The sequence below is a fragment of the Apodemus sylvaticus genome, chromosome 1, assembly GCF_947179515.1.
Source record: "Apodemus sylvaticus chromosome 1, mApoSyl1.1, whole genome shotgun sequence".
Taxonomy (NCBI): domain Eukaryota; kingdom Metazoa; phylum Chordata; class Mammalia; order Rodentia; family Muridae; genus Apodemus; species Apodemus sylvaticus.
The window spans coordinates 66,237,798-66,264,819 of NC_067472.1; the positions used below are offsets into that span (position 1 = coordinate 66,237,798).

A 27,022-nucleotide genomic window follows, 5' to 3' on the forward strand; every position below is an offset into this window, starting at 1 on the left:
CAGAGGTCATCTCCTTCTGCCTCCCAGAGGCAGACACATTGTAACTAGTTGTTTCAAGTGCCTGCTGCCATGACTTGCCCCAGATGGACTGTCTCTCCTCAAATCCTGAGCCAACATAAGCCTTTCTTCCTTAAGTTACTGCTGTTGGGCATTTTACCACACCAACATGAGAGTATGACTATAAGCAGTGGCCGGTAAATCAATGCCACTCTGAGAATCAGCTAGTGGCCAGGCCCACAGCCTTTGTTTCTTTGCTCAGATGTCTGGGAGGTGAGAGGGAGTCCACTCAGGTCTGGACTGGTTGGACCCCACAGGCTGCCACAGACCCACAGCAGCTACTGGGCAAGGGATGGACACAATTCATCAAAAGCCCTGAACTCCTCACACCTTATCCACCTACAGTATCTTTTGGTCCATGTGCATGAGGCATCCTTGCTGCCCTTATGAGCATTTCTGTTCCCCTCCCCCAAGATATCTTGAATTTTTATTTCAATTAGAAGCTAGCCCATGTGCCTGCTGTTCTTTGGCAGTGCTTTGCTGACTTTTAGTTCTGGGTGAGCTACTGAGAAAAGAAACAAGTCCAAGGACTGCTGAGGTCGAGTGGCACCTGCCCAGTGGGGACACAGGCTGCAGACTTGCCCTCAGGCAGGCAGAGGCTCAGCACCGTGAGCCAGGAGGTCCAGGACTGGATAGGAGCTAAGGTGTGGGGTCAAGCAGAGTGACCCCTCCACTGTCTAGCATCTTCTGGTCTTAGGTGCTAAACCCCTTGACCACTCTTGACCACCATTGATCCCCTCCTTGCACTCATAAAACACGTCAGAATAGGAGCAACTTCCAGTCCCAAACCCTACCCCAGAGCCAGGGTGTCACACTAACTTCTGTCATCTGTCATGTCATGTGGATCTGAACCCCTGTTGTCCTGGTGACACTTCTTGTACCATTTCCTGGTGCCAGACCCAGTGTCTTCCTGGAAATGTGTATTCAACTTCTTCTTCTGGTTTTTTTTTTTTTCGCTTGTGTGTTTGTTTTTTGAGACAGGGTTTCTCTGTGTAGCCCTGGCTGTCCTGGAACTCACTCTGTAGACCAGGCTGGCCTCGAACTGCCCGGTGTGTATTCAACTTATTCCTTTAGTCTCCTCCAGCCTGGAGGAGAGCTTTTCCGTCTCCTCTTTTGTGTTATTCTCACTCCTGAGAACAGAATGCTTTTTCTCTGGGGTCTGACATGCATGTCCTCTAGTTTCTGCACCACTTGGCCCGGGTGTTGCCCCAGACCTGCTTCAGACCCCCCCCCCCCCAGTACAGTAGCTGCTGCTTCCAGATGCTCACCCCCGCCTCTCAGGATTCTATAACCCCACGCTTGCCCCTGCTCCTGCCAGGCATGCAGTGTCCTCTTGTCCTGTCCTTGTCAAGCTGTCCTTCAGGGACCTAGGGTGCCATCACAGCCTCTTGGAGGCTTGCTATCAGTGGCTTTCCCCTAAATTATGTGCCTTTACATAGGCAGTCTAAGGTACTGGAGTTAGGTGCTACCCAAGGAGGAGCCCTCAGCTAGATCCCTATGCAGGCACAGGGTCCCTTGAGGCCTAGACTGTACACAAGAGTCCCAGGGGCTTGCTCAAGTGCAGCTCCTCACCTTCCCTGCTGCCCAGTGCCACTCCCTCTAATGTTTCTGAGTCACCTCTCAAAACCACCCAAGGGCCCTGGAATCACTGACTCAGAGCCAGGGCCTGACTCCAGCTAAGGCCCTTTATGAATGTGATTGCTTTAAAACACTGCAACCTGGGCACTCGTGGTGGATGGCCAACCAATCCCCTCCCCCCCCCTCTGGCTGCTTGATATGTTGATAAAATGGGGCAGTTTAAGTATATCACCACAAAGGGACAATATGTTTTTTTGTTTGTTTGTTTTTGTTTTTGTTTTTTTTTTTTTTCGAGACAGGGTTTCTCTGTGTAGCCCTGGCTATCCTGGAACTCACTCTGTAGACCAGGCTGGTCTCAAACTCAGAAATCCTCCCAAGTGCTGGGATTAAAGGCGTGTGCCACCACCGCCCGGCTGGACCACATGTTTATTAAGTTAGTTCTCAGTATCTAGGTGGGCACAGGATGTGTTCTGTGGAGCTTTTTAAAACGCTGTCTGGAGGAGCACAAGGCCCTCTCAGAGCAGCTGTTTGCTAGTGGCTTGGAGGCAAGGACTGCCCCACTTGCCTTATCCCATGAACGTTTACTACGCCTACCCAGACAGGTGTGTACTGCTCAGAGTGGACTGGGGCCAGGGCAAGGCGTGGTGTCTGGGTCAGTGTAGGGGCTAGCCTTTGCCATGTGAGCCGCACAGAGGCTGGAGAAGCCACAATCTCAGTTGTCATCGAATAACAGAAAATTCTCTACAAACCTGGAAGTGACTCATCTCCAGGGAAGGCCTTCTCCACTGAGCAGATGCGAAGGAAGGTGAGAATAGATACCAAGCCTTTCTGCACAATCAGGTAAGGAGGGAATTCCAGAGGGCAGTGTCTCAGGTTCAGTGCCGTCAGTGTAGTGACCTGCCCTGGAATGGAGGGGAAACTTCAATCCTTTGCCCACCTCTTGGAGATGGATTCGGGAGGGAGAGGAAAGCAGGTGGACTCAGGAAACTCCTGAGTTCAAGGTTATCTTCAGTTACATGGGGAATTCATGGCCAGCTTGGGCTACAAAAGACTGGCTCAAAAGAAGAAAGAGGAGGAAGAGGAGGAGGAAAAGGTGGGGAAATGGGTAATGAGGATTGACAGCTATATATTGTTTTGTTTTGTGGAGACTGGGTCTCACCCTACTATTGCCCAGACTGGCCTATACTAGTCACTGAAACAAAAAAATTCACCGTGTAACCCAGGCTCTCCTCAGAGACACGGCAATCCTCCTGTCTCAGGTCCCAAGTGCTCGAACTCTAGGCATGAGTCACCAAACCTGGTTGGATTGACAATGTCTAAGAATATCTTAGGGATCCACTTCCCAGCCATCTCAAGTCCAGGTGAAAACCAGCTGTCGCTTCTGTATCTGCTCGTGTGAATGACAGACCACATCATGGTCTTTCCTTCCTCCCACGTTCATCTATTCGGCCACTTTTCCTCACATCCCCGCTTCTAGACGAGCTTCATGGCCAACTGATAATGTCAAGAAAACCAAGGCAATATCTTCTCCCAAAGATTGCTGTCCGTCTTCTTTAAAATGCACAGTGCTTCAGTCATGACACAATGACATGAAGTCACCTCTGTCCTCGTGCCTGCTGCTTCCCTTCCCTTCCAGCTGCTCGTGCCTCCTGCATTTTAGTGACTGCAAGTGGGTTGCATACAGCGAGTGGCTTCTGTGCTTTTATCTGGCCCGAGAGTTCCCGCCTTTTCAATGGCACAGCCCCACTCAGCACAGGAAGCTGGCTGGAGGATCTCTACTTTTGTATAAGCTAAGGAGCAGGCTCTGCTAATCTTCGTAATTAACCAGGCCAACATGGAGTCACCCAGGAGATGCCTGGTGTGCCTATGGGGTATCTCCAGAGAGGCTTAACTCTGGACCCGCCCTGAACCCGGGAGGCGCCATCCCATGGATCAGGGTCCTTGACTGAAAAGGCAAAAAGCAGAAATGGGTGATCAGCAGCATTCCCTGCTCTTTGCTTCCTCATACAACCCAGCTGCATATTCCTGTCAGAGTGAACTCTACCACGCCCTTCTTTACCATGAGCCCAAACAAACCCTTCCGCCTTCAAGCTGTTCTTGTCAGGTATTTGGTCACAGCAGAGAAGAAAACAACTTTAAACATGGTCCACGAGTGAGTCATGCCAGAAAACACTGTTGTGCTGAGTGGCCAGCAGGACCCCACGGGTGGAGTGAAGGCAGCGTTTAGGATAAAGTACAGTTCAAATGTCAGTTAGAAAAGAGGGACTGAGGTCAAACCCCAAGCTTCCAACTCAGCCAAGTTGAAAAGAGAGAAAGCAAAGCAACCTTAAATAGACGAAGATAAGAGAGCAGAAAGCAAGACACATCGATGTGTAAAGGAGAAACCGACTGGCCTCATCTGCAGCAGAGAAACTGCACACCAGTGAACGGCCCCGCCCACCTACCCGGGATCTGAGACAAGGAGGGCCCTGAAACAAAGCAGTGGAATGGCCTCCACAGAAAGCAAAGCCATGTGATGGCCACGCACAGAGGCGTAGGGCCAGGTCTCGTCAGACCTCGCATCATATGCAAAGCTTAGCCTGGTCTTGGCGCAGACAACACAAGTAACAGTGTTAACTGTTCTACCCGAGAACAGGCCTGAGATCTATAAGGACCTTGGAGACAGCACTCCGGACATGCCTGTGGGGGTTGGGGGAGTACTGTGGTAAGGTTAAATGAAGTAGAAAGACAACCTCCCCTCCCCCCATACTACTGAGGGTGGCACCATCCCCAGGGCTGGGATCCTGCACTGTAGAAAAAGGTGAACACCAGAATTCAGCACTTTCTGCCTTTAGACTGTAGATGAAGTGCGACCTCCTGACACCTTCAGTCACCTGCCTGCCGTGAACCTGTGAAGTGTGAACCAAAGCACACCCGTTCTGGCTTGAGCTGCTTTGGCCAGTGTGTTTTATCACAGTAAGAGTAACTAAGAACCTGGGAGAGGGACTCTGAACACCTTGTCGCCTTATCCCTTTGGCCAGGCCCCAGCTCCATCACAAGGCCTTGGAATTTCAAAGCATTTTAAGCCGCCTTCCATTTTACTGCTGTGGTACTTACCAAGCTCAACGGGTAACATTTTGATAGGATTTCTTTCTAAAAGCAAAGTTTTCAAATGTCTTTAAGGGAAAGAAACAAACAAACAAACAAAAAACAGTTTAGAAAGTAGAAGATTAAAGGAAAGTCTATAAAACATGCCCAAAGTCCCCATGTTCCTTTCTTGGGTCCCAGACGTCCTAACCCACACCCATACCCACGCCATGCACCACCAGCAAACACCTCAGAGTTCAGAGAACAGCAGGAGTGTGGCACCTGCTCTGTTTTGTTTTTCACAGTTAATTCTGACAAGTCTAGCTGGTTTTCACTCTCTCCTCCTTTACTTCTCAAGGACCCTCAGCCGAAATCTGGCACAAGCCAGCCCGTTCCTGCTCTGCGCCGCTCATTTGAAGACAGATGGGCATTGTCTCGTGGCCAGCGCTAGCTGAACATCTTGCCTTATTTGAAATAATAAATAAACTTTTCTTTCTTTTTAAAAAGGATTTATTATTTAAAGAGAATTACGTGTAATCACAGTTTTTAGGCCCTAAGTTTATGTTCATGTACCATCTGACCGTGGAGGCCAGAAGAGGGTGTCAGGTCCCCTGAAACTGGAGTCACGGAGGGTCAAAAACTGTTCTTGTGGGTCTTTACAGAGAGCCTAGTCTGCTCCCCAGACAGCTTTTTCGACTGACCGCTGACCTATTTCTTCTGCCCCAAGAACACACACTCACGCAGTGTGCGCAGAGGGAGGTTCTGCAACCTTGCTGACCCAGCCCATCGGCTTCGCTGTGGTGCTCCTGACATCTGCTCCTGAGAGAGCAGCCAGCGAGGATGTGCCAGCTCTCTGGGAGCAGCTGATTGTGACTCAAGACAAGAGACTCAGCAACGTGCCACAGACTTCTCCAGCACCAGAGCCGAAGGCATTCCAGTCCACTTGGCCTGACTTCTTTTGGAAGAATATTTAATATTTACCAAATATTAAGCTGCAAGTATGCAGGATGGTTTCTACTTTATATAGCAATACCCGTGCGATGAAGAGCCGTGTCAGTCCACGTGTTCTGGCAGTACCGGACTGTCCTCACGGGTCACTATCAGAGGCAGCTTACACTTGCACACACACCTGCCCACTTGTAGCCTCAGGAGAATGAATCAAAAGGCCTGTTTTTAATCTCTGCACTCATGCTCAAATATCCACACACACGGGGGGGGGGGGGCTCTGATGATACTGTTGCTTTAATTATTTTTTTTAACTTTAAAGCCTTTAATGAGCCCATAATTACTTAAAATTTCTAATTAATATGTTTCAGCTCTTCAGCTAGTGGAGTCAATTTTAATGACATAATGGGTGTAAAATCAGAGGCTCAATTATAACTTAAACAACACAAAGCAGCTGGCTTTGACTGTCAAAATCCAAGGATTCCAGATCTGGGGATGGAACTCCGCTTTTGGGGTGAAGTGGGTCTCGCAGCAGTAGAGTTTATGTGACCATAACCCTCGAGGTCAACACCTACTTGCCAGACTGATAACAATGACATGTTTTGTGGATGAAAGCCACTGGTTCCTTTGTGGGGGAAGAAGGCCACACAGGACACAGAGCCCGAAGGTGGCCTGGCAGGCAGGCATGACTGGGTAGAAACGGTCCAGAGATCCACTCAAGAGATCCAACCCTGCAGTCCTAACAACAGCTAGCTGGCCACGCATGTGCCCTCCCCTTAGTCCATCCATAGCTTGTTCTGCAGCTCTCAAGGTCCCTGCAGCTCCAGGGGAGGGTTCCTGGAGCATCCCCTGGTGCAGACACACCCAAAGCAAGCTGCTTCCTGCTGAGCCGGACTGAAGGCAAGGGCATTTGCTCTCACTCCTATCATTTGTGCCAAGCGCTTGATATTTTTTCATTTTTATTTACATTTTCCCAAACAATATAACCTCTGTAAACCTTACACTGTTACATTACACGGTGGAGTCATGATACCACCACTAGGATACCCTTACATTGGCAATGGGGTCACTGCCTGGATGACTCTTGTAAGGGCCTCATGATGCCAATGCCAACAGCTCTGAGGTCCCCTGAGGTCCTGCCGAGGTCAGCTTAGCCAAGCCTTCTGCATGGACACTTGCTTCCCTGGCTGCCTGCCAACTCTCCCCGCTTCCCCTTTGCCCTACAGCTTCCTTCCTTAGGCAGTGATCTGGGGCCAAGTCTAATTCTAACCCTCCCACGTTCAGTTAGTTCTTTCAAAATAAATTTCAAAGTTGAGAACACAGATCCCAAACCCTAGAGGCCTTTGTCAGCTTTGTCTCCTACCATTCCCTGACACCTGGTAAGCACGCCCAATTGCTTCAGGAGCTCTATCTGCACCCCCCTTTTCTGTACTAGCCAATGAGGTGATAGGAGGCCTGAAGTGAGTGTCCAGGTCAGAGCTAACACTGGTACAGGAGGTTACATATGGCATGGAGAGAGAACCCAGGAAGGGAGGTGGCGGGCCTGCAGATAGGGCAGGGGGTAGAAGCCTGGGTTGAAGGTGGCCTAGACTGGGCTCTGAAACTGAGAGTTCCAGAAAATCCTGGGAAGCCAAGGGCAGGGATGTGGTGGAACACTGCTGACTTGGAGGTTTCTAGCTTTCCAAAAGGGAGCAAAGCTCTTCCCTGATAGTCAGGGGAGATTCCCCACGGCCCATGGCAACATGTGGCTGGGTTTTTCATATATCCAGTGTACTTTAGATCCTAGCTTCCTAGAGCAGGGCCAGGTAGAATCAGCTGCCTAAGAAAATGCCAAGTCTATCATGACATGGTTGGCTGCACCTGGGATGGCTGGCCATGCACCCTGGGCTCTGTCTGAACCATATGGACTGTTTAATTTTGAAATGGAAGCTCATTACAGACCAAGTTGGCCTCACACCCTCAGACATCTGCCTGCCTCTGCCTCTTCAGTGCCCGGCCCAGATCAAGATGATCTAATCGCACATCGAAGGACACTTACTTGTGAGAGCCAATCCCAGATGGAAGAACCTTGATCTTGTTGAAACGGAGGTCCAGCCATGTCAGGTTGGGCAGCAGCTGGAAGAAATCCTTCGGAATCTCGCTGAGCAAATTCCTCTGCAGGTGTAATTGCTTCCACAGAAGGAGACCAGAGGGTGCTTTGTCAGCCAGTGAAATTTAAAACCATCTCCAAAAGGACTAAAACAATCACAGCTATACACCAAACCAAGCAAACAGTAGACTCAAGAACCAGAGAGATTTAAAACCTGCAACTGTCTTCCTTCTCTCTGGCTACACTCAGGACTACCTCAGCAAACCCAGTGAACAGGCGGCAAGAGCCACGGCTGATTCATTCCCAGTTGGCAGCGAGGACGAAGCTATAGGACACAGACACATTCTGCTGTGACAAGATCTTTGATGACCAGTCATACAGAAAGAGGCCATCACGCAGGCAAGAAGACAAGACACGTGGCTCCATCTGAGTTCTGTGAAGCCTTGTCCTGACCCCTCAGTGGATGCCTGAAACCACAGACAGCACTGGGGCACTCTGCTTTCCTGTCTGAGCGCTCCTACAATGAAGCCAGCATAGCAAGAGGTTAACACTAACCAATGATGCGACAGAACGGTCATAAAGATACACCTTATGTTATTAAAACATAGTTTGTTTCTGAAATTTTCTACTGAGAATTTCTGGATAAGGGGGAAAGTTTTATATATATGTGTGTGTGTGTGTGTGTGCTATATATGCATACTATATATGTGTGTTATGTATCCACACATATATACACATTATATATATATACATATATATATATATATGTGTGTGTGTGTGTGTGTATGTGTGAAATATAGATAGGATTATATATAATATATATCAGAAGTAAATATTAGAAATTTTATTACTATTTTGTGTTGCATGCGTGCATGGTGCACATGCATGCACCAGCACACATGTAAACATCAAAGGCGACTCTGTGGACCCAGTTCTTTCCTCTCACCTTTACATGGGCTCTGGGGATGGATCTCAGATCACCAGGCTGACTTGACAAGCACTTTTGCCTGCTTAGCCATCCTGTCGGCCCATGAATGTGTTATTTTATAACCGCAGTGTGGTTGGATTATAGGGTATTTTTAAAATGCCTCCATTGATGTTGCTGCTATATGCTGTCAAGGCATTACTTTGCATATTTATACTTGTGTCCTCACTTGCCATGGGGCAGCATCAGATGTCAGGAACATTGACCTTAAAGTAACACTTCCTGAGTTTAAATCTAGGTTTCAAAAACTCTTAGCTATGTGACCTTGAGTAAGCTCCTGCACCTCTCTGTTCTTGGGTGTCCTTGGCTGTAGAGTCAGGGCAATGGGCCTTCCCTGGTGGGATCACACAGTAGGTGTGAGTGTGTCAGCCATTAGATCACACAGTAGGTGTGAGTGTGTCAGCCATTAGATCACATAGTGAGTGTGAGTGTGTCAGCCATTAGATCACACAGTAGGTGTGAGTGTGTCAGCCATTAGATGACACAGTAGGTGTGAGTGTGTCAGCCATTAGATGACACAGTAAGTGTGAGTGTGTCAGCCATTAGATGACACAGTAAGTGTGAGTGTGTCAGCCATTAGATCACACAGTAGGTGTGAGTGTTTCAGTCATTCGATGACATAGTGTGAGTGTGTCAGCCATTAGATGACACAGTGAATGTCAGTGTGTCAGCCATTAGATGACACAGTAAGTGTGAGTGTGTCAGCCATTAGATGACACAGTGTGAGTGTGTCAGCCATTAGATCACACAGTAAGTGTGAGTGTGTCAGCCATTAGATGACACAGTGAGTGTCAGTGTGTCAGCCATTAGATGACACAGTGAGCGTGAGTGTGTCAGCCATTAGATCACACAGGAGGTGTGAGTGTGTCAGTCATTAGATCACACAGGAGGTGTGAATGTGTCAGCCATTAAATCACAAAGTATGAGTGTATCTGCCAGTAGATCAGAGTGTGAGTGTGCCAGCCATTACAATTGAGCTGCCTTCCTACTCCAGCAGCCATGGGCAGCTTCCCTGTCAGGGTGTAACTGCCTCCAACTCTACAGATCCCATCTTCCTGATATGAATGACTTCTAGGTTCTTTGAAGATTGTTGCTTGCAATAGTGGTGTTCTGTAAATATGAAAATAGAATATCAGTTTGGAGACTGTCAGTACCTGCCTGCTGGCTGCTGGCATGGTCTCTGGAGAGTAGAGTGGCAGCTGACATGCGTGGTATGACACATGCCCTTGACTGGATGTTATGCATAATTCCACGTACACAGAGTACACACCCGGCATGTATGCTTCCATGTACACGAGAATGCATGTCTCCATGCACATACATTCCCCAGGCACATAAAAATACATATCCATATGCATACACATGTGCCTGTCTCTAGACATGTGAGGATACATTCCTCCTCTCCACATATGTACATGCCTTCTTCAGTCATATGGTGGCAGATGTCCGCACACATGCATATGTGCCTCTGGGCACATGAGGACACATGTCCTCAGAGACATACACATGCAAGGCCCCATCATGACCCTGCTTGACATTTTAGAGTGGAGGCTTTAACCTGCTCAGGCATGCTCTTTTCCTCTCAGTGTAAGCTAATCCTGATACTCAGCGTGGAAACCAGGGTTCCTTCTGAACATGGGAAAATGAACACCAGGAGGCTAACACACCATCCATCCCCAGCAAGCCTGGCAAGCCTGGCTCCATGCTGTCTGGAGTCAGTCAAGCATATGCTGTGCCCTTCCTACGGGTCCTAGGGTGAACAGGGTTCCTTTCCATGTCCTCTGAGCATCAATGTCCCTATCATGGAATCTACACCTTCCAGGACTGATTGTCACACAGTTGCAAAATGAAGCCCACAACCCCTAATGATCTATATCTCTGGGTAGTTATTACCTCATAGACTTTTTGGCACAGCACCGCCTGTCTTCTCAGACAGTTAGACCTGAAGGACTTTGAAATTTCCTCTTTCCTGTTTGAATAAAGGCAATGGGTATTGTGCAGTCACCTTGAGTGAACTCCTGACAACAGAGACTTCCCTTCTTAGTGACATGTGAACAGCAGCAGCTGGAGGAGGTAGGCTCTGTAACCAAGAATGCACTCCTGGTGGTGATGATACCCAGCCAGGCAAGGCCGCGGGCAAGACTGTTTGAATCTGAGGCTAGTTTGGGTCACACAGAAGCACCTCATCTACAAAAAATGGGCAAGAGTGCTTGCTCCTCTCATGCCTTGAGAGCAGACGTGGCAGAGCGAATAGACAGTTTACCTTAGTGCTGCGATGTCTCTGACAAGGTCTTTACTCATTTTACTGTCATCTTACAAAACACCACAGTGCTATTTTCTAGGTTCCAGATGAAGCTGAATGCAACTTAAGGACATTCTGTGACACCGGGGCAGTGCCATCACTGTCGGGGCATCCTCTATCCTATCTGTCATCAACGCTGCTTGTTCCAGAAAGCACAGGGACATTACTAGGGAGTGCCCTGAAGGCCGGTCTGACACAGAGGAAAGCAGTAACATCACGAAAATGAGAGAAAGTTTCCAACTGTTTCCAGAGTGCTGGGGAACTTCAGAAGGACATGTGTTTTAATTCAGAGACCCAGGGTGTCCCATGAGTTGGAGAAGGCTGCCCCATCCTGATCCCTACCCCTCTCTGTTGCCTGGCACCGCATCTCAATGGCTCTTTGTTGTGGTCAGCCAGTGAAAGGCCAGTTAACCCTCCTGCTCCTTCTCGAATTCACCTCTCCTAACGAGAGGAACCAAGGCTGCAGTCACGGCAGGCACGCGTGCATCACACCATCCCGGGATCTGGACTTACTTGAAGGTTGGGAATTTTAAAGAACTTTCCCAAATGGCGCAGGCCTCTTTGACTCAGGTCTAATATTGGTGAGGAAGAAAAGATGGCCCCTTCAAAATCCATTTGATCATCATCTCCGGAAAATGGATCAGGGAAGCTCTTGGCGACAGCGGCGGTGGCAGCAGCGGTGGCGGCAGCAGCAGCATCCTTGGGATCTTTAGCAGCCTCCTCCTCGGCCACTGCCACTGCTTGGGGGCTGGTGTCCTCCATCTGATGCCCTCCAGTGGCCACTGCTCATCCTTCTTGGTATGGAGTCACCTGGAAACAAGGGAGGGGGTGTCGGTATGTGTGTCCTAGCAACCAGAAGTCACACAGGGAGGGAGGGGGGAGGGCAGAATAGCCAGGGCACATCTGTAGGGGCTGGAGTTGCTGAAAAAGCAGCAGTACCATGAATTTAGCTTTTAAACTTGTAAATACTGGAACATAAGAAGGTGCTGGTGAAATTCTTTGTTCCTCACACTGTTCCACAAAGTTTGAAGAAGAAAATGATTATGATTTGAAAAGGGGGGAAGCTCAGGTAGCCCAGGCTGGCCTCCTGGTAAGCTTCTAATCCCTGATCTTCCTGCATCTACCTCCAACGTGCTGGGATTACAAGCAAGCAGCCACCTGACTACAGTTTAACTTTAACTGGAAGATAGCCGTGGAAACAAGCACCCACGATGAAACCCGAGGGAGACTTTTCAAGTTTGCGAACCACCTGCAAAATGGGGAGAGGCTTTTGGTAAGAGTTTCCTATTTCCACCCTGGAAATTCTTCTGCTTCTTGTATCCAAGACTCTGAAGTCGGGTTTTCCCCAGCTCCTGCTCTGGCCCAGACCAGACCAAAGAGGTATCCAGGTGGGCACTGGGGAACACCTGGGCAAAGACAATCTTGCATCTTAGTTCAACAATCCTTTTGCTTAGCCAGAGTATACTTGCAAAACCATCCAAGCAAAGAGGACGGCTGGAATGCTTTTAGATTTAAGATCATCTGTCAACTGAACAGTCCAATGACTGGCACACATGCCTAGTTTCACTCTCCTTTAAGGAGCTAACTTTTCAGTTAAGGAGCCAGATCTCAAGGGTGGACAATTCATGGGGAGCCTAGGTTTGCTTTGGCAGGAGATACACCACCACCCGGGAGTGGGTCTCCCTAAGGTCTCCAAGTCTTTGCACAGTCTATGGCTTATTGTATCTTTTTTCTACACCTTGGAATCAGGAGGAAAGATTCTGCCTCCAACAAATTACACTGTAAGGAAAATGTGTGGACAAGAGGGAGGCAGAGGTGCTGTTTCCACACTGGGTTGGGTTAGCGGGGAGCTCTACTTTTGGGCCTCAATTCCTATCCTCCCAGGAGCAGACACTGTAAGGGGCAGGGGACCTACTCATAGTCCTCTCCCACCACCATGCCATCAAAGGCGGATGTTCACAGGACCCCTAGCAGACCAGACTCACTGCCAGATGATGGGGAGGTCCCCTCAACCTCAGAGTCTATACGCTCGCCAGTCTGTGACCCCGCCCCGCAACCTGGAGGCTGGTCCCATCCAGTCCAGTGGACCAGCGGTGATTGACGTAACAGCTATCCCACCCTCCGGCTCGGTTCCTCCTCCCCGCCCACCTGCGACTCCGCCCTGACACGTCGGATGCCCCGCCTCCGAGAGGCGCAGGCACCGCCTAACAAACGAGCGAGCTGCGCGGCTTACAAGGTCGCCATGGAGACGCTGCTGCGGTACGGCGGCCGGAGGGCGTCAAGCCGCGGGTCTGGGGTGGATTGGTTTAGGGTACGCGTGCTCTTACCGCTTCTTATGCTGGATGTGGGCGACAAGGCCAGAAAGAAACTTTGAGAGCTCGGGCTGATGGATCCGGGGAGGGCTTGGGGACCCGAGGGAGGTCGAGAGATGCTTCTGCTGAGCAGACCGCCTTCCAGGGCATTGGACCCTCGGGCCTCAGGCTTCTGGACTTGACCGCTGCCCTCCGCGCCTGCGCAGAAGCAGCAGCTGCAGCGCTCTTGGCTTCCCAGGCTGGTGCAGGATTGGCCGCTAATAGGCATCGCTTTTGTAGTGGCCTGGTTCTGCACAGACCCTCCTAGTGTGGAAACTTGGAGGCTGTCCTTTACCATTTAGAAATCTGCAGAGCAGGGTATTCTGGGAGTCAGGTCAACCAGGTCTATATCCCCTTAACTACATCTTCCTCTAGAGAAAAGGGATCCCTCCTGAAAAGAGAAATTACTGGAACACAGTAAACCGCCTTAATACCAGATGTGGTGGGGATAGAAGCCTTGCTGCCGACCCCAGAGGACCCTGAGCAATGAGGTGATAAGGGTCACTGCTTTCTGGAGGGCAGAAGTTGAAATCTTAGCAAGTTCCACAGTTTTTAGTGAGTAATATGTCACACATAGGGCAACATGACACGTGATCAAATATAAGGGAAACAATTGGAAATGAACTGACCTGGACATTGAATTGTGCCCTTAGTTAGTGTGCCCATTGATATAATTCTTGCTAAACATTTTTGAAGCAGCAAAGCAGGACGGAACTGAAGGTATAAGATGGAACCAAAGCAGAAGTCCGATCTGAAACAACAAATTTGGTTTATTTGGGCCAGCAAGATGAGTTAATTCTTAAAACCTAGGTAGAAGAGAACCAATTCCACAAAGTTGTCCTGTGCTATTCCCTATATGAATGCAATAATAAACTTAAATAATAGGTTTTCAATTCATTTACTAATAGATTCCTTAGAACTGAAACTGAGATAGGAGTAAGTTGTAAGAAAATATCCCCAAACAAAAAAACCGATAAAACCTAGAAACCTCAAGAATTGTGGGAGTCCAGTAGCCCTTCGATCAAATGTCTCCTGATGTCGCATCAACACTGCAGAGATGGGTTCTGGCAGTTTAATTTCCCCTGAGTATTGATAAAGGTTGGGGTCAAGAGGTGCAGTGAGGAGCTTTAGGAGGCAGAGTAGGCAGGCCATTTCTGCCTGGCCACACATGCCATCAGGAGGGCCCTTTCTGGTGGCTCTCAGTGAAATGCTTACCACACACTCATGGGACCCCCAGAATCCATTTGACAATTCAGGCCCAGCAGTGTATGCCTTTGATTCCTGCTCTTAGGAAACAGACAAGTTGATTCCGAGGGCTCACTGGCCAGCCAGCCTAAACCACTCCAATGAGCTCCATGCCAATGATACCCTGCTTCAAAACAAAACAAAACATCAAGATTGACAGTTCCTTAGGGACAACATCCACAGTTGACATTCAACCTCTACATATGTATATATATCCACCCACATATGTGTGTAGACACACACACACACACACACACACACACACACACACACACACACTCACATCTTCCCTGCTATTAGGAAAATATAATTATATCCAAAATTGGACATTAATTTATGCACATTTGATTGTCAAAATGAGACACTTGGTGTACTGTTCATGTGCTGGCAATCACAGGGTCCCCCCTACTAGGAACTGGCATCCACGGGCACCTTGGGGAGCCACTGGGTACTCCAGCACAATGCCATCTCAGCCCATTGCTTCATCCTGCGGTTGTCTTGCGTTTTAATTTCCCTTAAAAACCCCATCAAATTGGCTTTGTATTGGGTAGTTAATTATATGTAGGAACTCATCTTGCCATTTTCCGTGCTCACTCATTATCCAGCTAAAATGCCTCTGCTGAGTAGTTCTCTTGGCAAGTGTTTCTAGGCTGGTCTCCTTAAGCTTATGAATTTACCCTCTTTATTTTCATCTAATTCTTGAATGACTATTTAACTGGTACGGCGTTCCTTGTTGACAGCAATTTTCTATCAGAATTTTAAAGATATTGCTTGCTGGCTGCTGTTGAAAAGGCTGCTGCCAGCCCCACGGCCATTTCAGTGAAGGAATCTAAAACCCTCGGGAAACCCCCGCTCCTGTGTGTCTAGGTGCACACCAAGTGCCACTCTGTGCCTGGTAAGGATCATGTCCTCTGCTCAGGCTCTTCTCAGCCTCTTCCTGCCATTTTATTACACGTCTGCATCCTGACCTTGGCTCACATTGCTAGCAATCCTCTGTGCCCCTCCCCCACTCAGAATGGTCCTTCCTTAGAGTTACCCATCTCTTCCCCTGGACCATCTACCAGCTCGCTAAATCTTTCCCCTAGGGTGCAAACCTCATTTTTCATATCTAACCCTCTTCTCTGACCTGTGTGTGTGTGTGTGTGTGTGTGTGTGTGTGTGTGTGTGATATTATTATAGATATTTGACGGGCAAAATGGAATGCTTGGTGTAATGTCCATGTGCTAGCAATCACAGGGTCCCCCTGCTGCGAACTGGTGTCTGTAGGCACCTTGGGGAACCACTGGGTACTATATAAATCTGAGTTCTGTATACAGTGGTCACATCTTATGACTCTAGGTTCTTCTTAGAGCAGCTCTTGGAGATGCACTTCTGCTGGGCCAGTGTGTCTGCAGCCATGCCACTTGATCAATCTAAGAACTGCACAGGGCAAGAGAACACATGAATTAGTGAATTTCATGAGTCAGTGAAGCACCTCACACCTCTTACTGACTGAGCAATGGCTGCCAGCAGCAGAGAACACATGGATTAGTGAATTTCATGAGTCAGTGGAGCACCTCACACCTCTTACTGACTGAGAAATGGTTGTCAGCAGCAGTGTGAAGGGGCCTCAGTGTGACACACCCTTGCGATGGCTAAAGCTGAGCAAAAGTAAGTGACAGAAAGAGTGAAAGACAATGCTAAGGCAAAAGAAGAGAGAGGAGCATCCCATAGTCCCAGGCTGGGGAGAGGGATGGCAGGACATGCCAGGGGTGTACAGAATGGGGCTGTGGATTGGACATGAGTTCACATTGTCACTAATAAGTAAGGCAGACTGCCAAGGCCTCAGAACAGGCCTGCTCTGTAATAACTACTGTAATGGGGCAAGAGCCTGGGGCGGGGCTGAGCCTGAGCAAGCTGACTTTATCCTGGACTCTAGGTCTCTGGGCAGAGCTGTGTTTTGCTACTTTCTAGATTCTTTCTTCTTCCACCCTTCTCCATTCCTTTTCTTCCACCCTTTCAACCTCTAACACTTTCTCTCACCCCCTCCTTTGTGTATGACTACTTAACAAACCACAACTACCAACCACCACCAACCCACCCTACCTCTCGGGGTCCTAGCATTTGTATACCTTTTGAAAAGTTTCCAGAATTCCACATGTAACACAATAGCAGAAACTATCTGCCGCTGGCAAAATCACGCCCCTGCTAGAGCACAAGGTAAATCATAGTCACCTGCCAGGGACAATGTGAAGCAGCCCCATATCCCATAACAAAATTCTTAATTAAATAGATAGTCTTATACTATTTTCTGTGTTGTTGTTGTTGTTGTTGTTGTTGTTTTTAAAGAAACCAAAACTCTAAAAATGTCACTACATCTGGGATTCATAAAGGGAGAAGGAGGGAAAAGAGAGCATGGAGCTGGATTCAGTGAGATCAGAGAAGGGAAACAAGAAAATGGGAATGGGCTGGCCCGTGTGAGGCCATCAGGGTGTGTACACGGGCCCCCCAGGAGGGCCAACATGCAGTTGCTCAATGGACAAGAAACACTTTGAAGGTTCCTGGAAGGTACTAGGGAGATGATCTTACCAAAGAGCAATTAGAGAAGTCTTTATTGTCTGGAAAAGTCCCTGGCTGCAGCTTTATCAGGGGCAGAATCTGTGTTCACACATTGGCATCTTGACCCCAGTTCTTCATCGTGTCATCATGTGGAAACAAGGCCATTAGGGAGGTCACCACACTGAATTGTGGCTCTGTAAGTGGGCCCTGATCCAGTGTGACTAGTGTCTTTGTAAGAAGAACCCAGGACACTGCCACAGAGGTATGGGGCGCGTGAGCACTTAGGGAAATGTCATCTGCAGGCTAGGGAGAGAGACCTCCAAAGGAACCAGACCCACCATGCCTGCATCTGTTCTCCCAGTCACCACAAAAGCCAGGAATAAATCTGGTGTGTTAAGCAGACTGCAGGACTAACTTGGCAGGGAGAGCTGACTAATTGTGGAGGGAGTCACTCAGCCCAGGCCAGGGAGAGGCAGGAAATGGGTGTGGGAGGCTGATGACAGTGCCAGAGTCAGATAGAGGAGGGAGAGTCCATCTTCCTGGGTATTTGGGCAGATGTTAAATACTGTCAAAACACTTAACGTCGTGGTTAGTGCTCATGTTAAGTTCTCTAATTTTCTTACAGTAAGCACTCCTTCCTGTTCGTCTTCCTGTTAGTCAGTAAAGACCATGGGAGGTGGGGTGATTTGGATCTCCAATTAACATCTGTTGGACTCTCCTTTGCTGCCCATGCTGCCTCGAGCCAAAGGCTTGCCAGTCAAATCTCCAGTCAAACATTTAGGCCATCACAACTGTTTTCAACAACTCATAGATGTCCTGAGACAACTGCAAGTGCTTGTTCTGGTTCCTGAAGGCCTGACAGCCCCAGCTAAGGCCATTTCAGTTGGAGTGGCTACCCTGCAGCCATTTCACTTAGGGAGCACACTGCCCCCTGGTGGCCCAGAAGAAAATCGCTGTGACTGGTGATAACAGAGACTGATGGGGAAGGTGGGGGGAAGCAGGCAGTAACTACCTTCAGAGAGATGGTCAGAGCAGTTGGTACTGTCAGAGGCCACCAATAAAGGTGGTCTGTGGATGCCACCAAAAGCAGGTCTATGAATAATGTCAGATACAGTTTCCTGTGGTATACAGATGAACAGAATTCTTGTTTCTGAATATTGCTTTAAAATGATTAGAAAGTCGGCTTCCAACTGTTTTGGAATGATAATGGGTCAGGAGTAACCATGGGAAAGCCACATTTGGTAAAAGCATCTGGAGCAATGAGAGACTTTCCGATTATTTGGAGACTAGTTAGTGTTTTATTTCTGGTCTCTGTGGCTTCTAAGAACTTGGACTTTGAATCTATTTCTTTTCAATTCTGATCACTTCTGCTTCTTTAGCTTGTTACACTGGTTTTCAAAGAAGCTGTAAAACAGATGGTAACTGTCTTTGAAAAAGAATACACACGCTGTATGCCTCAGAAACAAACACACTTGGGGGGAGCTGTTGCTTTCTGGAGTGTGTCACATGTGAAGAGGACAGAGAACTGTGTCACCTCTCTTCAGCGTCAGCTTGTCCACTTTTAGGAAGTGCTTTTGTGATTCATGTTCAGAACTCAGTATTTGTTAGACCAGCTTCGACCATAAAACCTGCTGTGCTGAAAATGAACACATAGACTATGAACCCAGAGCCATGGTTTCCTGGGAAGGGTGCTTTCTCAGCATACTCAAAGCCCTGTGTTCCAGCCCCAGTGCTGCACAAACTGGATGTTGTGTCACATGCCTGGAACCCATAACTCTGGAAGTGGAGGGCCCAAAGTTCAGAATACCAGGCCGAGACCCTCTCTCTGGCAAAAGAACAAAACAGAGGCTTGTAGGTCCCTCTCCATTCACTGGGTCTCTGCTCTCTGGAGACCTGACTGAGCTTTGGTGTGGACCCAGCATCCTCCTGTGGCACTACCAATGCATCCTACCTGGGACTCCCAGCAGTCACACCAGGCTAGGTAGGACTCAGGTTGACAATTTTCAGTCTTTCCTTTCCACGGTTACGATCTCGCCTGTCTCACTCAGAGCCTGTAGTAGCCTGTTTTCAGGTGACTGTCCTCCCAGGTCTCTCTACAAACGTACAAATATTAACAGCCAAGACAGCATGCTTCCACTAGAACATAGTAACCCTGATTACTACAGTAGGATAGGAAAAATGTCATAGAGCTGAGGCACAAGAGCAAGACTTCAAGACAGTGATTAATATGTCCAAGGCCTTAAAGAGGATATGGACATAAGTCCCATAATGAAATCTGCAAAAACACAAACAATAGAATGAAATAATGAAAACAATTCACAACACAGAAATAGACTGAAAAACATCAGTGAAAACCCAAACTGAAAAAAAAAACCAGAAAAGAAAAATTTAGGAAGTCAATCAAAAAATCACTAAACTTCATCTGCCAAATTAAGTGTTGGAAGAGAGATTCTCAGGCATTAAAGACAAGGTAGAAGAGATTGCTACCTCAGTCAAAGAAAATGCTATTTCTAAAAAAATTATCCAGGAATAAAACATTGAGGAAATCTGGGACACTATGAAAAAAATCTATAAATTAATAATAAATTAATCTATAAATAATAGGAATGGGGGGAAGAAACCCATGTTGAAGGAAAGTATTTTGAACAAAATAATAGAAGAAAATTTCTGCAACCTATAGAAGGTTGCCTATCAAGGTAGAAGAAGTAGACAAAACACCACACACACACACACACACACACACACACATATACATTAAAGAATATTAAAAGCAGCAAGTGAAAAGGCCAAGCAACATATAAATGCAGACTTATTAGAATAACACCTGACTCTAATGGAGACTAAAAAACCAGAAGGGCCAAGACAGATGTTCTATAGATTCTAAGGGACCACAGATTCCAGTCTAGACTACTCTACTCATCAAAACTTTTAATCACAATAGACAAAACCAAACCAAAACCAACCAACCAACCAACCAACAAACAACCATTTCATAATAAAACCAAATTTAAGCAATTTCGATCTACCAATCCCTCTCTACAGAAGGAGCTAGAAGGTCTGAACAGGTTAAACATACCAAAGAAAACACAAAAAAATAATTCCATAGTAGCAAATCAAAAGAAGGGGGGAATCCACACATTGTAACAACAAAATAACAGGGATCGATAAACACTGTTCATTGATAACTTTCTATATTAATGATCTCAATTCCCCCAATAAAGAGATATATACTTACAGGTTGGATTAGAAAACAGGATTTATATTTTTGCTGCATCCAAGAAACACACCTTACTATCAAGGATTAACATCACCTCAGGGTAAAGGATGGAAAAGATTTCCCAAGCAAATGGACTCAAGAAACAAGCAGGAGCAGCCATTTTAATATTGAACAAGATAAACTTTAAATCAAAACTTTAAAATTGAATTAATCAGAAGAGATAGGGAAAGTTATTATATACTTATTAAATGGAAAAACTCCAGCAAGAAGATACCACATTTTAAAACATTTATGCAACAAACACAAAGGCACACAAGTTCATAAAAGAATTGTTACTATAGCTAAAATCCACATATTAACCCTCACACAGTGATAGTGGATGGCATCCATATCCAACTCCAGACAAAAGCTAAACAGACATGCTGGAGTTAAATGACAGCACAAATCAAATGGACATAGTAGATTTAGACAGAACATTTCACCCAAATACAAAAGAACTTGCCCTTTTCTCAGTAGCTCATGTAACTTTCTCCAAAACTGGCCACATATGTGGACAACAAACCAAGTCCCATCAGATATAAGAAAATTGAAATAGTAGTCTTCGTCTTAACTGACCACCATGGATTAAAGCTGGATATCAATGACAGAAAGTGTGCAAACTCAAGGAAACTGAGATGAATGAAAAATGAGTCCAGATAGAAATTAAGGAGATTTAAAAACATGTGGAATTGAATAAAAATGAAAACACAGCATAACTAAATCTATGGGACCCAATGAAAGCAGGTCTAAGAGGTGAGTTCATAGCAGTAAGTGAAATAAATTAATAAACAGGACAGAGCTCATATTAGTGGCAGAAATAACACTCAAAAGAGTAGACAGCAAGAAATGATCAAACTTAGGGATGAAATCCATAAAGTAGAAACAACAAGAACAATACAAAGAATCAAAGAAAGAGTTGGTTCTTTGAGAAAATGAGATTGATCAACCCTTAGCCAAATTAACTAAAAGAGGAAAAGATCCAAATTGATAAAATTAGAGATGAAAAAGGAACATTACAATAGATTACATTATACATACAAGAGACATAGACCAACAAAAGACATTACAATGGAAATCCAAGGACATACATTAAAAATACATTACTCCATTAAACTGGAAAACCTAAAGAAATTGTTATTTTTGATATATACAACCTACAAAAGTTGTATCAAGATCATGTAAACAATTTTAAAAGACTCATAACACCTAGTAAATAGAAACAGTAATTAAAAGTTCCCCCAATAAAACGACAACAAAACCAGGGCCAAATGGACTCTTTGAAAGAAGAATTAACATCCGTACTCCTCAAATTATTCTGCAAAATATAAATTGAAGCAACACTATTTTTTATGAGGCCACAATTACCCTACTACCTAAACCACACAAAGACCCAACAAAGAAAGAAAATTACAGAACAATTTCTTGTATGAGCATAGCAAAAATGCTCAATAAAATAGTAACTAAATCCAAAAACACTTAAAAAATTACTCACCACAATCTAGTAAGCTTCATCCCAGAAATGCAGGGATGGTAAAACATTATAAATCAATAAAAGTAACCCACCATATAAAGAGACTGAAGGATAAAGAGCATCTGATCATTAGCTGCAGAAAAGGCCTTTGGCAAAATACAGCATCCCTTCAGGATAAAAGTCCTGGAGAGACTAAGCAAATGGACATACCTCAATATAATAAAGGCAATCATATAGCAAGCTCAGGGCCAGCATCAACCTAAGTGGGGAGAAACTCAAAGCATTTCCACTAAAACTGGGAATAAGACACGGATGTCCATGCTTCATACCTATTTAATATAGGTATTTGAATTCTTGGCTCGAGCAATAAGATGACAGAAAGAGATCAAAGGAACACGAATAAAAAAGAAAGAAGTTAAAGTATCTTTATTTACATATATAATTTTATACATAAAAGACCCTAAAATATGTAGCAGGAAATTTCTACAGCTGATAAACATGTTCTGCAAAGTAGCAAGATACAAAACTAACAACAAAAATCAGTAACTTTCCTATACACAGATGACAGACTGAGAAAGAAATCATGGAAACAATGCCTTTTCCAATAGCAAACAAACAAACAAAGCAAAGCAAAACAAAAACTCCAAACAAGCACAAACAAAACCCTGAAACCCTTGATAATTTTAATCAAGCAAGTAAAATAATTGTATAATAGAGCATTTAAGACACTGAAGAAAGAGTTTGAAGAAGACACCAGAAGATGGGAAAATCTACATACCCATACATCGGTAGGATTAATATATGAAAATGGTCATCCTACCAAAAGCAGTCTACGGTTTCAATACAATTCTCTTCAAATTTTAAAACATTTCTTCACAGAAATCCAAACACAACTTCACACAGAACATTAAAAAAAAACAACAACAACAACAACAAAAAAAAAACAAAAAACGAAAGCAATCCTGAGTAGTAAAAGAATTGCTGGAGATATTACCACCCCCACCTCAAATTGTACTACAGAGTAATAAAAATAATAGTAATGAAAACATCATGGTATTGTCATAAAAACAGACTGAAGTCAATCTGAAGATCCACACACACGCCCACACACCTATGGACACCTGTTTTTCTTTCTTTTTTAAAGATTTATTTATATTGCATACGCTGTTCTGCCTGCATATATGCCTGCAGGCCAGAAGAGGGCACTAGATCTTTAAATGGTTATGAGCCACCACGTGGTTGCTGGGACTTGACCTTAGGACCTCTAGAAGAGCAGTGCTCTTAACCTCTGAGCAAGCTCTCCAGCTCAGAGGCACCTGTTTTTTGAGAAGACAGAAATGCACAGGGAAAAAGGACAGCATCTTCACCAAATGGGGCTGGTCAAACTGGATTTCAGCATGCAGAAGAATGCAAACAGATCCATACTTATCACTCCACACAAAACTCAGCTCCAAATGGATCAAGGACCTCAACATAAAACTAGATACACTGAACCTGATAGACTAGAAAGTGGGGAATAGACCTGAACTCATTGGCACAGGGAAGGAATTTCTGAACTGTTAGCACAGGCACTAAGATCAATAATAAGTGGGACTTCATGAGACTGGAAAGCTTCTGTATAGGAGGACACTGACTGAAGAAAGCAGAGCCTACAGAATGGGCAATGCTCTTTCCCAATTATACTTCCAATAGAGGGCTAATATCTAAACCAAAGAACTAAAGGGCAACATGAAGAAAACAAGTAAAATGGAGTACAGATCTAAACCAAGTTTCCAAAAGATGAAACACGAATGTCCGAGAAGCACGTAAAGAAATGTTCAACGTCCTTAATCATCAAGGAAATGCAAATCAAAACTACTCTGAGATTTCAGAATGGGCAAGATCAGTAAAACAACTGACAGCTCATGCTGGTGATGGTGTGGGAAAAGGAGAACACTTATTCACTGCTGGTGGGAGTGCAAACTTGTACAGCCACTATGGGAATCAGCGTGGCAGTTACTCAGGAAGCTGGGAATAGATCTACCTCAAGATCTGGCTATACCACCCTTGGGCGTGTCCCCAACGGACTCCACATCCTACTGCAGAGACACTTGCTCATTCATGCTCACCACTGCTCTACTCATAATAGCCAGAAATTAGAAACACCCTGGATGCCCATCAACAGATGAATGGATTAAAAAAAAGGTGGTATATTTATATAATTGAATATTATTTGGCCGTTAAAAAACCCCACAATTATAAAATATGTAAATAAATGGTTGGAGCTAAGAAGAAAGTGTTGTGAGTAAGGTTACCTAGACCCCAAAAGACAAATATTGTATATATTCTCTTATATATGGATGCCAGTTTTTAAGCCTTTGATAGGCATGCTACAAGAGGCATGATACACAGAGGTTAGATGTAGACTAGGGAAAAGGAGGAGGTCTTCCAATGAAGGGAAAACAATATATAGCTTTGCAAAGGCATGGGGGTGATGAGCAAAGGATTAAATAGAGGGGGGAGGAAAGAGGAGGGAAGGAGGGATACAGGGAGGGACAACTAACACTAGTGGCCATTTGAGGGATCATATGGAAACTATATAACTCTGGGGAAAACCAAATACTGTTGTTCTGCTAAAGGAACATAGCAATAAAAAGATTTGTCAGAGCATTCTAGACCCATAGATCAGTGCCTTGCTCAGTCATCATCAGAGAAAGTTCCTTGCACAGTAGACAGGAACTAACACAGAGGCCCACAGCTGGACAATGTGCAGAGGGTGAGAGACTTTAGAACACTCAGTCCTAAATGGACTGTCTTCCTCAAACCCCTTCCCTCAGAGGTCAGGGGTCCATGCAGAGCAGACGCAAAGATTTTAAGAGCCAGAAGGACAGATGACACCAAGGAAGTAGTGTCTTCCAGGCACAAGAGGAACTCACAGAGACTGTGGTAGGATGAACAGGATGTGCTGTGGGCCTGATCGGGTCCCAGCACTGAGACGAGGAAGTGGATAGAGGCTTCCACCCCTAAAAACTCTACCAAGAAGCTATCCCTAACTGACATTCACTTGCAAAGGAAAAATAATTTCCTCCAATGAAGTCTCATGGGTAATGACTCACACAAGGGTCACCCCCATGTCCAGAAGTATATGGCCAGGATACAATGAAGTCTGGTATTATTGTACACATATTGCTTTGTTTGGGCTTTTATTTTTTATTTATTTTGTCTTACTGGTCTTCTGCTGGTGTATTATGGTTTCCGATTTTGTGTCTTTAAGGGTGTCTCTCCGTGTGTGCTTCTAGTGCCTGCCCTTTCTTTTTTCTAAATTCTTGTTTGTTTTGTTTGCCTGTTTGTTTTCATAATGAAGACCCTCTGGTATTTGGTATTTTATAAACAGCGAGGCAAGTGGCTGGGAAGGTAATTTATGTGTGCTGCCATCTGCAGTCTGCCTATAGATACTTTGTCTGAGCTTCAATAATGGTAATCGTGTATCAAATTGTATCTACCGCAGTAGGCAACAGATGAAAATCAGCTGGTAAATATGCCTTCAACACAATGAAACTCTATTTCCTCATAATTTTGCATATTCACTTTCAATGACATATTCAAAGCTAGTAAAAAACAAATGAAATCATAGATTAATAAAACAATTTTGTTTATCTTTGCAGTTACTTTACGTATTGGCATCCTCCTATATTGGTCCAATGTGTATTTAGAACATAATAAAATGCTATAACATTAATTTTTTTTCAAAAAGGCCAGTTCGGCCATTGGTTCAAACACAAGCCTCTGTTTGCATGGGCAGTGTGCTCTAATTGGTGCTGCCCAGGGTCTCTTAGGAGAGACAACCTCCTACACTCCCTCTCTGGTATTTCAATCTTAGGTTTAATAAAAGGCTCCCCGAGTATATTTTTCTTCCGTGCTTTTAGTAGCGTGTGCTGAGCTGGTAATATGAAGGAAGAAGCACCAGTACCTGATGAGTGGCTTCGGAGATAATGGCATCAGTGACAGAGACCGCACCTGCTATAGGGCAGCAGTGGATGCCCTCAGAGCCACCACTGTCAAGGGTTGAGTAACCTGGATTTCTCTGAGGACCTGAAATTTCAGGATATAGTTACCCAAGGACTGCACCAGATCTGTAACACTAGAGGGCAGCACTTGCTGCTTCTCCTGCAAGCCTGGGATCACTATTCACTGCTGATCAGCCTCTGAAGAGTTTGTTTACCTACCCAGGATTCCTGTCCAGGCAAAGAGACCTAGCCAGATGACTGACATGAGCTGCTAGGTGGAGGCCACCTGTGGGTGCTTCCTTGTTACATTTCAGGACATTCTTATGTTCCTCGCTCAGTGTTCTATTGTTGTGAACACTATCTAGAGCAACTCTTACAAAGGAAAGCATTTCATTGAGGTCTTGGCTACAGTTTCCGAAGCCTGGTCCATTATCACCGTGGCAGGGAGCATGGTGGCAGGCATGCCAGGCATGGTGTTGGAGTGTCCTGACCCATGGGCAGATAAAGAACAAGCCTGGGCCTGGTATGGGCTTTTGGAACCTCAAAGCCCTCCCCCCCCCCATATATTTCTTCCAACAAAGCCACACCTTCTAATCCTTTCAAAGAGTTCAACTCCTTAGTGGTTAAACATTCAAATACATGAGTCTACGGGGGCCATTTATGCTATGTGTGTGTGTGTGTGTGTGTGTGTGTGTGTATTTACAGACAGGTATCTCTGTGTGTATTCCTGGCTGTCTGGGGCTGGTGTTGAATTCACAGTAATCTTGCTGCCTGTGCCTCCTGAGCTAGGCATGGGCTACCACTCTGTGTGTGTAGATACCCATTTTAACACAACAGAAAAGTTAAAGCTCAGCCAGCCTCTTAGTTACCTTTGCCACAGCATTTGATAAAATCCTCTGATCAGGGCTTGAGAGATGGCTCAGAGGTTGAGTACTGTCTACTCTTCCAAAGGACCCAGGTTCAATACCCAACACTCACTTGGCAGCTAAAAACTGTAATTCCTGTTCCAGGGAATCCAGAATCTGCATACAGATATACATACCGGCAAAACACCAATGTACATAAAAAATAAAAATAATTCATTTTTAAAAAGAAATTGATTTTGTGTTTAAATGTGCTCTGACCAAAGCATGGTAAAAGTTAATTTCTCTTT

At 45.6% G+C, this 27,022-nt stretch overlaps 1 protein-coding gene across 1 annotated transcript in view; it reads right to left on the reverse strand.

The window, feature by feature from the left end:
• The window catches only part of Lrrc27 (leucine rich repeat containing 27), a 29,901-nt gene extending 16,374 nt beyond the window's left edge, over positions 1 to 13,527 (reverse strand). The window contains exons 1-5 of the mRNA XM_052196307.1: positions 13,350 to 13,527; positions 11,536 to 11,832; positions 7,685 to 7,815; positions 4,732 to 4,790; positions 2,385 to 2,537 (exon numbers count right to left, since the gene is read on the reverse strand). Coding sequence (XP_052052267.1) covers positions 2,385 to 2,537; positions 4,732 to 4,790; positions 7,685 to 7,815; positions 11,536 to 11,784 — 592 coding nt within the window. The 5' untranslated portion in view covers positions 11,785 to 11,832; positions 13,350 to 13,527. The remainder of the gene's footprint in view (positions 1 to 2,384; positions 2,538 to 4,731; positions 4,791 to 7,684; positions 7,816 to 11,535; positions 11,833 to 13,349) is intronic.
• Between the last annotated feature and the right edge of the window lie 13,495 nt (positions 13,528 to 27,022).